The sequence below is a fragment of the Hyaena hyaena genome, unplaced genomic scaffold, assembly GCF_003009895.1.
Source record: "Hyaena hyaena isolate Hyena2069 unplaced genomic scaffold, ASM300989v1 scaffold_356, whole genome shotgun sequence".
NCBI classification, from domain to species: domain Eukaryota; kingdom Metazoa; phylum Chordata; class Mammalia; order Carnivora; family Hyaenidae; genus Hyaena; species Hyaena hyaena.
In genome coordinates this window covers 760,050-774,712 of record NW_024080985.1, presented here as the reverse complement: position 1 = coordinate 774,712, position 14,663 = coordinate 760,050, and the positions used below count along the sequence as shown (strand labels likewise).

The window sequence follows — 14,663 nt, the reverse complement described above, 5'->3', positions numbered from 1 at the left end:
TCTTCCACCTGCACAGAAAACATACATCTTCAAAGCAGAGAAAAGAGTTGTCTCAATATCCTCCACCTTATTAACTCAATGGAATTGCCCACAACCATAGCCTTATAAATACATGTTGAAACTGCCAAAAAAGTTCAGCAAATGAAGCACTTAAAAAAGTAGAATTATTCCTTTTATTACAAAACTTAATAACTTAACGATTTCTGTATTTTTCCTTATAAGAATAAAAAATGACAGCTGATGCCTAAAATTGGAAACCAGATAATCAGACAAAAAAAAATCACATTTATTTCAATAGTTCAAAGTGCAAATACAGCAAGTCAGTCCACAATGTTTCAAGATACAGTTACTTGATTTACAAAAACGAGAGGGTGAACAGGAGAAATAAAGCTCAATTGTTTTAAAAATTCAAGTGACCCAAAAACCTTTAGACTAAAATATTCCAATTACAACAATTCAGAAATGCCTTCATTTATGGATACCAGTAGTATTCTGCAATCCAAAAGGACTTCTCAAAGAGACAGAATCTCCCCAAGCCAGTCAGCATAGGGCGAGGCCAGTGGAAGTGCGGGCCCTTCCTGGTTCGTTCGGCAGCCTCACTCACACTGTCAGTTGATGTGGTCCAACCCATGATACTTTGATGTTTAGGCAAATTCTAAAAAATGTGTGAAGTTCAATATGAGGCCAACACCCTGCTAAGAGTTTCCGAAATGGCCACCACAGATTTAAAAGATTTTAAAGACCAATTTCCACTTCAGGACTATGAGGTGTTATTGGGGGAAAGACATAGATTATTAATACTTCTCCCATTACTTCAAACCTTTCCATAAGGTTAGCAACGTGGCCTTTGAAACTTCCTCATGAAAATTGTCTTTCAGTACCTATTTACTTATTTCCACACATACAGAGCTTTTATGTAGAGTAGAAAAAGTTCCCAGTAGGAAGATAAAGGTCATTAATGTTCCTTGTATCACCTGGCAGCCAAGACGCATGTTTATTTCTGCTCCGCAGAAGCAATGTTAGCTACTCGCTTCAATTAGGGAAAGTGTATCTTCAGGAAGGTTTAGATGAGCTATTTATTTACTCAGTCTTTTTCGGAGCCTTCTTCATCTTTTCAGTGTAGGCAATAAATTGAGAGTCTGTTCCAAAAATCCTATCCCACCATGTAAATGTTGAAGCGTAGTTTCCGATGAAGTTCATGTGGTGGAAATCGTGGTGCCGAGAGCCCGCATAGAAAGGGATGAGATGTAAAGGGTTGAGAGGAATGTCATAACCACTGAAATAAAGATGGTAAAGATTATGAAGGAAATAAATACCCGTCAAATAATGGACATTTTCATTGAGTCATCTGCCTGTTAACTGGTTCAAGTAACATTCCAGGTCACCTAAGTCACTTTCTTTCTGACAGGTTTACAAAAGACAAAAACTCACAGAAAAAGGGTACATATTCTATAAACTATTTTAAGAAATTAAAAACCTTGATAGATCTTTGTAACTTAATTTCATGTATCGTGAGATCAAAGAGAGGGGTTATAGTAATGAATCTTTAGACACAGACTTTTAAGAATTAGTTTTCTTTTCATTTTAGAGGAGCTTTTTCACCACCATTTGTAATGCCCATAAAAGTATGTGTCCTTTAGGAAAAGTTAAAGGAGAGGAGTTATTGGGGACTCCTGAGTGGCTCAGTTGGTTAACTGTCTGACTTTTGATTTCGGCTCAGGTCATGATCTCATGCTTCATGAGATGGAGCCCCACATTGGGCTCTGCGCTGATGGCACGGAGCCTGCTTGGAATTCTCTCTCTCAAAATAAAAAAATTAAACAAAATATTCTAAAAAGACAAAACATATGTAACAAACAAGACTAACATGACCCAAGAGGTTATGAGACATATAACCTAACAAAAATGGATATAAAAGGGTTGCTCAAAGACGACAGAACACATTGGTCAGTGGGCACACCCAGATGCACAGCCTCTCAAGTCCCCGAAGAAATGCAGATCACAACACTGAAAACCCTCCTGTTCTCTTAAGAACACAGAGTAAAGAGACTGCATCTACTCAGCTTGGTGGTGCTGTGTGAGGGCAAGCATTCTCCTATATGCTTCTCCTGGGAAGGTAAGAGGGGCCCTTCTGGAAGGCAGTTTGGCAGTATCAAAGTCTTATTTCACTTGACCAAGTAATACATGAGTGTATTCCACCTGTAAAAATGACAACTGCCAGAGACAGGGATATACAGAATACTGTTTGTCCGATGATTATGTTCTCTTGTTTTAAGTAAAAATAACAAAACTAATTTGTCCTACTAGTCTGCTTAGAGAGATAATCTCATGACCATGAAAACAAAGATATATTTTATGATACCTTATATCTGAATAGAAACCGTAGCTTACCTATGGACATCAATAGTTTCCAACAAACGGAAGGTCACCCATGCCCAAAGAAAAAAGACATGATCACATAAAAGCATGATTCCAATAAAAAATCCAGCTCCGAGAATCAGAGTTTCCAAGGGATGTGCATATTCAGCTTCCATTCCAAATGGAGCCTAAAATAAGTAGATAAAAATGACAGTGTGTTGTGACTGTTAATTTTCTGTGTCAGCTTAGCTAGGCCAGTGTGCAACGGTCTGATTGGTCAAATACCAGTCTGGATACGATTGTGAAAGTACTTTTTTGATGTGCCTAACATCAAAAGAAGAAAGAATCCTCAAGACTCAAATAGAGAAACTCCGCTCAAATTTCCAGCCTGTGGTCTGTCCTACAAACGTCAGACTTGCCAGGCCCCACAGTCACATGAGCCAATTTCCTAAAATCAGTCTGTGTGTGTGTGTCTCCTACTGATTTGGTTTCTCTGGAGAACCATGACTAATACATATACTCTAATTTATTTATACATATAGCTTTATAAAATTATATTGTTTCTTTATGTAATGACAATAAATCTAGCCAAGATACATAAACAATAACAGTCATTCTCAGCAAAAATATCTTTTTGTGGGGCGCCTGGGTGGCTCAGTCGGTTAAGTGTCCAACTCTTGATTTCAGCTCAGGTCATGATTTCACAGTTCGTAAGTTTGAGTCACGCACTGGGCTCTGTGCTGACAGTGTGTAGCCTGCTTGGGATTCTCTTTCCCGTTCTCTCTGCCCCTCCCCTGCTTGATTGTGCTCACACATTTACTCTCTCTCTCTCTGTCTCAAAAATAAATAAAGCAAACATCTTTTTGTTTCTTCCAAACATCAAAAGGTCTAAAGATATTCTTAATAAAATCTTAGTAACTGCCTTTAATAGTTTTAGATAAAAACATTAAACAACTTAAACTCTAACTATGGTTTATGCATTTGAATTTGTTCTGCCCAGAAAGGGACACTTGATTTATTATACCATGGAATCAGGACTGAGGTGGAACACACTGACATAACCAGTCTGATAAAGGTACATGAAAGCAGTTCTGATCAAATCAGTTTTTGTGGGGGTCAGAATGAGGTGGAAATGTGTTAATCAAATAAGTCAGTAATCGTTTTAGAAGTTTAAAGAGGCAGGTTCATTGTTTTGGGATCCAGTTTAAATGACCTTAACATCACTGTGGCCTCTTATTAATTTGCCATGTACAAACTGTGACACGATAGTGCTCTGGCCTCAAAGATGAGAGACTGAACTATTCATATAACATTTTTCTTGAAGTTATGGAACTGGTTGTATGTGTATGTGTGAGTGTGTATGTTTTATGGTCTTAACATGTTCATGCCAAAGAAAAAGAAATAAAAACATCACTGACAATTTTTTAAAAGCTCAGAAGATTTAAAACAAAAGTATTAAAAATAATTCTAACATACCTGAAACTCATGATGAATTTTATGAATATATTTGTATATTCTTTTGTGATGTAAGAGCCTGTGCATAAAATAGTGCCAGGTATCTTCAATCACTGCACAGCCTAAGCATTTTATCAACAGTGTATACCTTTAAGATGAAAATACTGTAATGAGTATAAAATAATTTACTTAAACAAGGAGTATAAAATAACTTACTTTTATGTGAGATCACTGCTTGAGGAATTACATGAAACCAAATACCCACTAACTACCTCCCTTCCTACGGACACACTGATCAATAAACAAATTGCTATGACAACGTGGCTCTATAATACCATCTGAGAAGGGGTAAAGAGATTGACCACTGTAGCAATTCTAATTCACTTTTTAAAAATGCACATGTATAGGGGCATCTGGCTGGTTCAGCAGGTAGAATATGTGACTCTTGATCTCAGGGTTTTGAGTCTGAGCCTCACACTGAGCGTGGAGGCTACTTAAAAAAAAAATAAATAAATAAAAACACTGAGATAAATTTCACATGTATAAAATCAGAGTTAAACAAAATCCAAAACTTCTAGGAAAGGAGTAATGCTGATGAAGGGCTTGAACTGAGATTATTAATAGTTAAAATCATCATTTTCCACCAAAGAGAGGGACAGAAGTGCAATGGGCAAAAAAAAACTTATATACAAATGAACACACAAACAACAACTCTTTTATATGTTAAACATACATTACAAAGAAAAAGGGTACACCTATATACTGGTATATCTGTATTTGAGTACATCAGGAACAAACATTTGAACACAAATGTTATTTGACCACAAATACTTATGCTCAGATTATATACATGGGTCTATATGGACACAACTTTTATAACTCTCACAATTACTCTTTTCTTTTTATTCATTTTAGACTTAAAATGTAATAGTTTTTCTTGGCTGAAGCATATGGATCTGTATACAATCATATAAAGAAAGACAAAAAAATGGGAACACTTGAAGTTTCTACTAATGGTTTATTTTTCTACACTTACTCCTACAGTTTAGAACCAACATTAACCAAATGAAAGAAAAAGGTCAATACTGAGGATATTGTAACTAGATAATAAACCATGACTTGAGTATCAAAATCAAATCTTTATCTACATACCATCTCGGCATTCTTTCCCAGTCATAAGGAATATTAAAATACTCTGTAAAATAGTAAGTCCCACAAATCAAAGGAAGCTGGATACAAAAGTGATTAAAGAGAAGTACTTTAAAACATTTCCACTGGTTTTCCCATGTTTCTGGTTTATCCTAGGGAGAAAAATCACAGTATTTAGTATTGTGGATCAGTAACTTGACCTGAAAATCAGAGTGAATTCTAATTATTTCTGTAATGTTTCTATGTGACCGTAATTCTACGTTATTTAATTAATCTTATTATATTACAGTGACTATGTTATAATAAGCAAGGGCCAGGAATCACAGCACCCTCCCCTCTGAATTCTTGATAACTACCATCACGGGTTTAAATAGGTGAAGAAACTGTTCCCAGGCAAACCCAGGCATAAAGGTCACAAACAAACTGAAAAAAACCCCACAGCGTGTTGTTTGCACTCCTCGGTCTCTGCTGCCCCGCAAGCCCTCACTTCTGTCAGCAGGAATTTCAGAGAAGGAATGTGTTATGCTGACATTACAGGCAGGTCCTCCCCAGCTGCTGTAAAGACCGCACTGGAAGTCCGGACGACAGAGGTGAAGTGATACCTCCAGTCATTCAGCGGGACTCAGAAATAAGTGTATTCCCAGAAATACATGGATTTTTGTCATATCCAATGACAGATTTGTAACTCTCTGAGCTGGAAACACTTCAGAAATGAGTCCAGTGGTTCCCAAAGAATGGAGAGCTACTGCCCACAGATGATGACATTCAGAGATGAAACCAAAACGAGAAAAGTGAGATCGATGTAGTAACAATGTTCAAAAAAACCTCATCGGGATATCGACTTGCTTAGCAAGATATATTTTTTAAAAATCTAAATTTATTGATTTAAAGGGCTGCAGTTAGATAAGAAAAGGTGCTTCTGGTTTCACAAAAAAGATGGTGATAATATATATTAGGTTTTGCTTTGTTTTGAATATCCTTACTGAAAAATCCAGACAACTGCCAGCCCAACGTTAACTAAACCATAATACCCCATGTATGGAAACTACTGGTCAGCAACAGAAGCCCAAAGAGGTCAGCTCCTTCGCCCGGGATCACATGGGCAGTGACACGAACCAGGACTTCCTAAAATCTAGGTCTCCAGTTCTGGTCTTAAAGTTCTTTTTTGTTGTTCTTAAAATTCTTTGTCTTCCCTAACAAAAAAGAAAAAGCATTCAACTGATAACCAATCTAGAGTCAGCCTCCAATCTCAGGGCCACCTTTACTAGCTAACTAAGTCTGAGATGCTCACAACTCCATTTCCTCAACAATAAAATGAAGGGATTAGACAAGATCATTATTAATTGGCTAACTCTACTCTGAGATTATCTGACCTCACTACTCCAAACCTCCAGTCTGTGACTGGGGATAAAATAAATTAAAGAGCTTGGCTGGGGCAAATTTTCCCTATAAAAATTCTGCTTAACAGACTTTAAATATCCTAGCTTGAATCTGATGCCGTAATTTAACTGCAGAAATTAACACACAAATCAGTCAACTATAAAATCACTTGGTTCAAGTGTACCTAAATTAGTTCAAAAGATAATGAACAATGAATGGGGCACCTGGGTAGTTCAAGGGGTAGCCTGCTTAGAGTTCTCTCTCTCCTCTTTCTGGCCTTCCCCTTACTCGCTCGCTCTCAAAATAAATAAATAAATATTTAAAAAAAAAAAAGGATAGTGAACAATCGAAACTCCCACCTAGTGGAACACATCAGAGTTTACCATCTTACAGTTTCTATCTAACTGTATCATAATATGAAGGAATGCCATTAGTAGGACAATTGAATGTTTTTAGTATATACATCCCTGAGGAAAATGGCTAGAGAACTAAGAAGCTGTGGGGCTTTCTGTAAATCCCCCTCGCACTGGCGAGCACGCACACTGACCGTCCCATGGTCTGTGCTGTTTGAAAGCTGCTCTCCTCACTGCTGGCAGCTTCTCTCGGTGCCCTCCAGTGTTTCAGGGCCTCTGCCTTCACAACGCATAAACCTGTAATTAACTGCACTGATTCTGTTGCTTGGTTTTAAACCCTCTTATTTTGTGCAAACTTGCACTGATTTACCATCACAGGTCATTGTTAGTATCAAACAGGCTCAAAGCAGGGATTTTAATGGTTGTGAAACTCAAAGGAAGACAAGACAGCGTGAGGCCATAGCACCCGGCCTTTCCCTTTGTTTGTAAGTCCACCTGTAACCAGCTAGACAATTCCTGGTACTGTCTTTTGCCACCTTATATTTTAACGTCATTCATAAAACAATGACTGAAAAAGGTCTTCCTCTCTCTCCAAGAGTGACCACCTCTGACCAGTGACTCAACTGTGGAGGGCAGAAGAAGGACAGGGACACTTTGGCCTGGCCAGACATACCACGAATCAGCCCTCTAAACACATCAAGGGGTGACACACTTTGGTCAGAATCACCCCAAACATGAATGAGGACTCAACACATCCAAACTGAACTCTGCCTTTCAAAGCGGGCCCTGTTATAAAAAGCATTTTGGAACGTGCGTCCTTAATTTCGGGTAAGAGGATATTCCCCTTTGGGCACGCCCCTTTTTACTTTCTCTCTCTTCTCTGGGTTCTTCCCTCCTTTGGCTTGGAGTCTAGTGGCCTGAGCACTGAAAGCGAAACTCACCGGGAGAGGCACCAGGGCTAACAGCCCGATGGGAGAGAACGTGCCCCCTGCCTGCCACCTGACAGGGCCTTGGTGAGCGCCAATTAGTCTCCACAGAGGAGCACTCTCCGAGGTTCCACCAAGACCACGTGTCCGTGAGTCTGAGTTTGGCGTGACTTTTTAGAAAAGTACACAGCAAGCATTAGAAACCATCACGGGTTTGTCAAGTGCTGACTAAACATCTCTAATAAGCTGGTCCAGATTCTTTGCTGGGACCCCTGCCGCACTCTAGGTGACACACTGGCAGAGCTCACCATTTTCCCTGCGATTAAAACTGAGAAGAGGCACCCTGTGTATCTCAACACTCTGTCGTGCACGGTGGGGTCGCAAGAAGTTTAGTGCGCTGAAACAAATACCTAGAGACTAGGAGCCTCAGGACTTCCTCATTTGGGATGACATGAATGCCGTCCAACCACCACCGTATTATTTAAGGAAAAAACAAAACTTTTAATAACCCCGATCAAGATCATAGAACATTAACATACACTTAGCAGCTGAGACATCAGGGGTAGGAGTGAATTGCAAATTATCTACAAATTCCCATAACCTTCCTTTCCGGCTAGTTTAAAGACTAAAATTTCTAAGCCCAAATTAGACAAATGTCACACCTAACGGAAGCACACTTTAACAAGTTATTCTTGAAACAGTAGCAATAATGATCTAGGTCTGTACTATCCAATGTGGTAGAACTAGAAACGTGAGGCTATTGAACATTTTAAATACGGTTAGTCTAAGCTGAGATGGGCTAAAATTAATATAAAAATACACAGCCGATTTCAGTCTTACTGTGAGAATAAGAACATAAACTATCTCATTAACTACTTTTATTTTCTAATTACTTGTTAAAATGATAATAGTTTAGATTTATTGTGTTAAAGGAAGTACAATACTAAAGTTAATTTCCTTATTTCTTTATACCTTTTTATGTATTTTATCAGAAAATATAAAATTATGTATGTTCCTTCACTGAATTTCCATTGGGCAGCCCTGACCTAGAGTCTCTCAAAACAAAGTGAGGTTTACTTTTAAAATATTCAACATAAATGATAACATTCCACTGCAAGTCCATCACACTCACCTTCTGAATTTTGTACTTTTTCATATAAGGTATAAATTGAAACAAAAATCCAGGCAAACAGAACAAGAAATAAAGGGCCTCATGAACTATCAAGGATCCCCATGTTGCAATCTGGAACTTTGTATAATTATTCAACATATAGTTCCAAGCATTTTTAAATGGTTCCTGTAGAGGGTTCTCAGGTAAAAGTGAATCTACGTACTCCACGGTCAAGAACGCGGAATTGAAGATGCTGACACTTTCATTGGTTGCCATTTTTCAAATCTCTGCAGAAAGAAGTCTGTAAAAATAAATACATAAATTAAGAAATAAACCAAACAGTGGGACGCCTGGGTGGCTTAGTCGGTTAAGCGTCCGACTTTCGCTTAGGTCATGATCTCGCAGTTTGTGGGTTCGAGCCCCGCGTCGGGCTCTGTGCTGACTGCCGGCTCAGAGCCTGGAGCCTATTTCAGAGTCTGTGTCTCCCTCTCTCTCTGACCCTCCCCTGCTCACGTGTCTCGCTCTCTCTCACACTCCTAGAAATAAATAAAAATATTAAAAAAAAGAAAAGAAAAGAAAGAAACCAAACAGTGAAACTCCAGCAAAATAAGCCTTTTAAGATTCATCTTCTGATAATTTTAAAAACAACAAATGTTAAAGAAGTACCATTCCTTAGATCCTAAACATGGGGTTAAAAAGTCAGCTACTGGATCACCATGTCCATTTGTAGACACTGATTTAAAAGCCGCATGTTAATTTTCAAGAGCAGGATCAAAAATACCAGTGGACAAAGAGTTTCAAAGTATCTTTATAGAGACTTTGCAGTGTGGTCTCCTTGGAAAATCTTGTAATTTCAATGCGTAATAACGGAGTTTTGAGTGTCACTTAAAAGCAAGAAAACCCTATAAAGAAAACATCTGCCAAATAAGACCACATAAAAATTAAATACTTCTGACTGGGGGATAAATAATTATAAGTAAAGCCAAAGATCAAATGACAAACTGGAAAAGAATATTTCCAATACTCATGACAAAAGGCTACCAAGTGTGCTTTAGAAAAAGGCTAAAAACACAATAGAAAGATGACAAAGGCCATTCCCAAGGGGGTCATGGAAAAATAAATAGAATACAAATGTTCACTAAATAAATATGCAGCTCGGTTCTACTTAAAGAACTACACCCTAAACCAAAAAACCTTCAAAAGTTCCAATGTGCTCAGGACAAAATATTAGTAACGTTAACACTTTGGGGAAACAGGTATCATTATACATTGCTGATGGAAAGATTAGTATGTCTTTGAAGAAAAATTAACAATACTGTCACAACTCAAATATACCCTTTGACCCAGCAATTTTCTCACTCAGGTATACAGTGACACTCACACAAAGACCGAAGGAAGCTTTGCTTAATAGCAGCAAAACCGAAGAAAAAAGAAAAATAACATAAATAAGTCCATCAACAAGAAAGGAGTTAAATAAATCCTAAGTCCTTTCACAGGCAATTATACAGCCACTTAAAAGAACAGGGAACATGTGTATGTTCTACACAGAAAGATGTCTAAGGTACAGTGCTGAAGGAAACAGCAAGTTGTAGAGTAATACCCAAAACAAGAGGCACCCCCCTTTGTGTTTCTGTGAAAAGGTTATGCATTTATCTGTGCGCACTCACACACAGAATGTATGGAAGGGTATCCAGGGAACGACTTAGAGTGGTGACCCTTAGGGGAAGAGATTGAGAGGTAAGAGATGTACAGTCTTGTCCACGTGCACACATAGGTGGGGGGGGGGGGCGGTGAGGGAGGAGAGGAGAAAAATTCTACTTTCCATTTTATACCTTCTTACAATTATAATTTTCTCATGAGTCTACTTTACCTATATAATAAATAAGCATAATGGGTCACCAAATCAAAAAAGAAAAACCTATAAAGAATGTCACTTTCCTAAAAACGTTCACTGTTGTTTCTAACTTGCAAATTATGATGGATAACTTAAAAAACAAATTATTTTAAGCCTCTAGAAGCACTTTTTTTTTTAATATTTATTTTTTAGAGAGAGACAGAGTATGAGCAGAGGAGGGGCAGACAGAGAGGGAGACACAGAATCCCAAGCAGGCTCCAGGCTCTGAGCTGTCAGCACAGAGCCCGATGCGGGAGCTCAAACCCATGAGTGAGATCATGACCAGAGCCGAGGTCAGATGCTTAACCGACTGAGCCACCCAGGCGCCCTAGAAGCACTCTTAATAGTGCTTAAAATGCCCCACTTCCAATGCTGACCTCTCACCTTTCCTCACAGAGGGTACTGGGAAGTTCAACCAACTTCCTCAGGTCTCTTAATTCACTCTGTATCCTTAGTTCTCTCGTGATACTCGTTCTCAAATGGCTTATACTATGGGACTACAGTTACATCCCAGCCAGTCCAACCTCAACATTTCTCTTTTCTCACTCACCCTGAGAGTGACTCGTGTTATGTTCTTATCTTACCTTAAGAACTTGTCTGTCACTTATCCTTTCTGATCTTTCATCTTTCCCTCTTCACTGAGGCCATTCCCTCAAGTTTAGAAAACATACTCCTACGTTTTCATACTTGTACTTTCACAAGAAGTCTCCTAACCTGTATCTCTGCCTTCTCCAAGCCAGTGTCCCACTTCCCTTCTTCTCTGAACCAACCTCTTTTTCCTCTAGGGAGAAATTAACAAAAAGCCTTTCCCTGCTTTGTTCTCACCCACACCACTCACTCAACCACTTGCAATCTAGCTCCACTCACAGTCTCCTAACTCACAAGATAAAAGTCATTCCAATCCTCATTTTTCACGAGCAAATTATATAACTTCTCTGAACCTCAGTTTTATCATCTGCAAAATGTACAGAATAGTAACTAGACGGTGGGGATCTTTTCACAATGTATGTGTGTGTGTATATATGTGTACATCCTATATATATATATATATATATATATATATATCATATATACATACGTATATAGATACCGCACAATGTACACTTTAAAGCTGAAAAAAGAAAAAGCAATAGTTTTAATGAGTCCAAGACATACGGCATATGAAGTACTTAACTTAGGGCCTGACACACAGTAGCTTTAAGAAGCTAACAATAATTGGGCACTTCCTATATGCCAGGAACTGTGTTCTAAGAGTGTTCCATGCTGTCTCTATATTAAAGACTTTGGTCCTTCACAGAGCAGGTAATTTTATTATCTCCATTTTATAAATGAAAAACTGAGGTTTAGAAAGAGTAAGCAACTTTCTTAACCCTAGTTACAAACATACTAACTGGGGGAGACTATGCACTCATCCACTATGCTCCACTGTAACTATCAATAATAAAGCACACGATAAAATTATAGTAAGAACGAACTAATTCCCATAGTTTCCCCAGGTCTCCTTACAGACTATTCTGTAGAGGCTGTCTTTGTTTTCACATGTCCCATTTATTCTTCTCTAGTGATTACAATCTGCTTTCTATTGTCATCACCGTGCTGCATTTACCCTTACCAACACCATCACTGAGGACCTCCTAGCTGCCAGATCCAAGAAACATTCTTTACAGTGTGTCTTAGCTGACCAATCTGGAAGAGCTGATATGTCTGTCCTTAAAAGACATTGGGATTCACATGTATTCGCTCAGATTTTATTTGTGCTACTATGTGCGGCCACTGTGCTGGCTGCTGCCCTCACCCTTGACTTCCACGTGTAAAATCTAATGAGGAATAGAAAGAAGCAGTGAGACTATCATAAAATTATGTGATAAGAACAATAAATGGGGTGGAAATAGTGTTAGAACAGAGGACCAGGAAAGAGTTCTTAAAGATGCCACCTAAATTGAGACCCAGAGCACAAGAGGGAGGGAACCAGATTAAAAAAGAATAAAGTGGGTGGGTGGGAAGAACTGGTGATGTTTTGAGTAGAGGGCACATCAGCTCCAAAGACTCAACCAGGAGACGAGAAAGAATACAGCACTTTCTGATTTAGAATATCTATGCCACAGCTTTGGAGAAAGGAAGACTTGAGAATTGAGGCTAGTTTCTCAGTAATGCTTTCCTTACTACTTTCTAACTATTCCAGAGTATCTGGGGTGACCTAAACTATTTAAACAAGACACTGATCACCAGGGTGCCTGGGTGGCTGGGTGGGTTAAGCGTCCGACTTCAGCTCAGGTCATGATCTCACAGTTCGTGGGTTCAGGCCCTGCATCCGGCTCTGTGCTGACAGCTCAGAGCCTGGAGCCTGCTTGGGATTCTGTGTCTCCGTCTCTCTCTGCCCGTCCCCTGCTCGCGCTCTCTCTCAAAAATAAATATTTTTTAAAAATTTTCTTCTTAAATACGCTGATATCTATAGTGTTTCCATCCCTAGCCCTTTCTCTTAAACTCCAAGTTCTGATTATCTAAAACTACTGACCATCTTCAATTACACAGTTCAGGGGGCCATCAAACTCAACATGCCCCAAATCGGCCAACTGCTCTCTGTAACCCTGCCCAAATATTCTGTCTTCTTTAACCACTCATTTGGTGAATTGTACCATCATCTACTTGGTCATCTCTGAAAGAATGTTCCCGGTCTCTCCTCTGCTGCCTAGGTCAAGCCTTCAAAACTGGCACCCAATTTAAAGAGACCTGGCGTAATTAACATTCAGGGGTTTACTCTCCCAACACAAGAAAGGAGAGTGGATACATACATCTTCGCCAAATGAACAAAACCAAACAACGCAAGAATTAAAGAGGAGAGGGGAGGGGAAACAGTGAGTTTTCTTTTCCTTTTCTTATCCTTAGACAACCTGATTGACCGGAAGCCTGCTTCGTCCTCAGGGAAAAAGAAAAAAAAAAATCGTTATTGTGGATTCTCTGAGAAACTCTGCAGTCTGGCTGAGCACCGCGGGCCTGTGTCTGTCGTTGGGCCCATACACCTCAGCTGAGCCCGGACTGCAGCAAGCAGTTCCCTCATTGGCTGGAGTTGCCCAATCTCTAAGTTTGCCCTCCTTCCACACTGCCTTTAAGGTAACAATGGCAGGATCGACCTACACAGCGGAGTCAACCCCCTTCTTTAAGAAAATGTCAAGGGACTGCATCCCTGAAAGATAAAAAACCAAGGCCCTGAGCGAAGCTTAACAGGCCCTGCCAGGCCTTCACTCTTCGCCTCTCATCTCCCACCTTCCCGCTGTATTCTCACACTTCGCGTGTAAGGGGCACAGCACTCCCTCGTCGGTAACGTCCCCCATCCAACTCTCATTCATTCTTCGGTGACCTCCTCTCAGACGCCCTTCCCAACCCCACTACCTCCACCGCACAGACGCAACAGATCTTATCTCCCCAGCAGTGCGTCTGCTTTCGTCAAACCTTCATCCCTCCCTCACCCTGTGAACTATCTCCCAACATATCCTGTCTTCGGAGGGCTGTAAAGTCTTAAAGGGCAAGAAACACGCCCCAGCCTAATTTCAGCATTTGAGATTTCACACAGTTTTCACCTGTTCCCCATGCCTTCCGTCCTCACAGCGGACACTGGCGCCCCGCGAGCGCGCATCCATGGCCGACCCCGTTCCCCTCAATACCTCGGAGCGGCTGGCCGGAGCCCGCCCGCGCCCCCTTCCTGGCCCACCAGCCTTTCTGTCAGCCCCCTCACCTGGACGACGGCGCGGGAACTGCGGGCCACCGTCACCCAGACTCCACCCGGGGCAGCAGCTTCGGACCCTGCCTTGCCGGCTAGAGGGTGGAGCTAAGAGCGCGAGGCGGCTTCTTTTGCCGTTATTGGCTTGCGAGGTCTCCCACCCCGCCTTCCCAGCGCTGTGATTGGTCCTCGAGGTAACCGGAATCGTGTGACTCGCGTGAACAAATCCTTGGCGGTCCCAGCCATTGGCTCCGCGAATGGAGTGAGGATAGTGAGACCGAGGCGTCTAGCCAGTAGCCAGCGTCGCAGCGCGCCTGGA

At 40.4% G+C, this 14,663-nt stretch overlaps 1 protein-coding gene across 1 annotated transcript; it reads right to left on the bottom strand.

Annotated features, from left to right (window-relative positions):
* Positions 1–262: 262 nt before the first annotated feature.
* On the bottom strand, positions 263–14,438 carry MSMO1 (methylsterol monooxygenase 1). Its single transcript, XM_039249956.1, has 6 exons — positions 14,360–14,438; positions 8,754–9,033; positions 4,966–5,114; positions 3,835–3,961; positions 2,392–2,546; positions 263–1,276 (listed from the first exon to the last, which is right to left on the bottom strand). The coding sequence occupies exons 2-6, from the start codon at positions 9,006–9,008 to the stop codon at positions 1,081–1,083; spliced, it is 882 nt and encodes a 293-aa protein (XP_039105887.1). The 5' UTR covers positions 9,009–9,033; positions 14,360–14,438; the 3' UTR covers positions 263–1,080.
* Between the last annotated feature and the right edge of the window lie 225 nt (positions 14,439–14,663).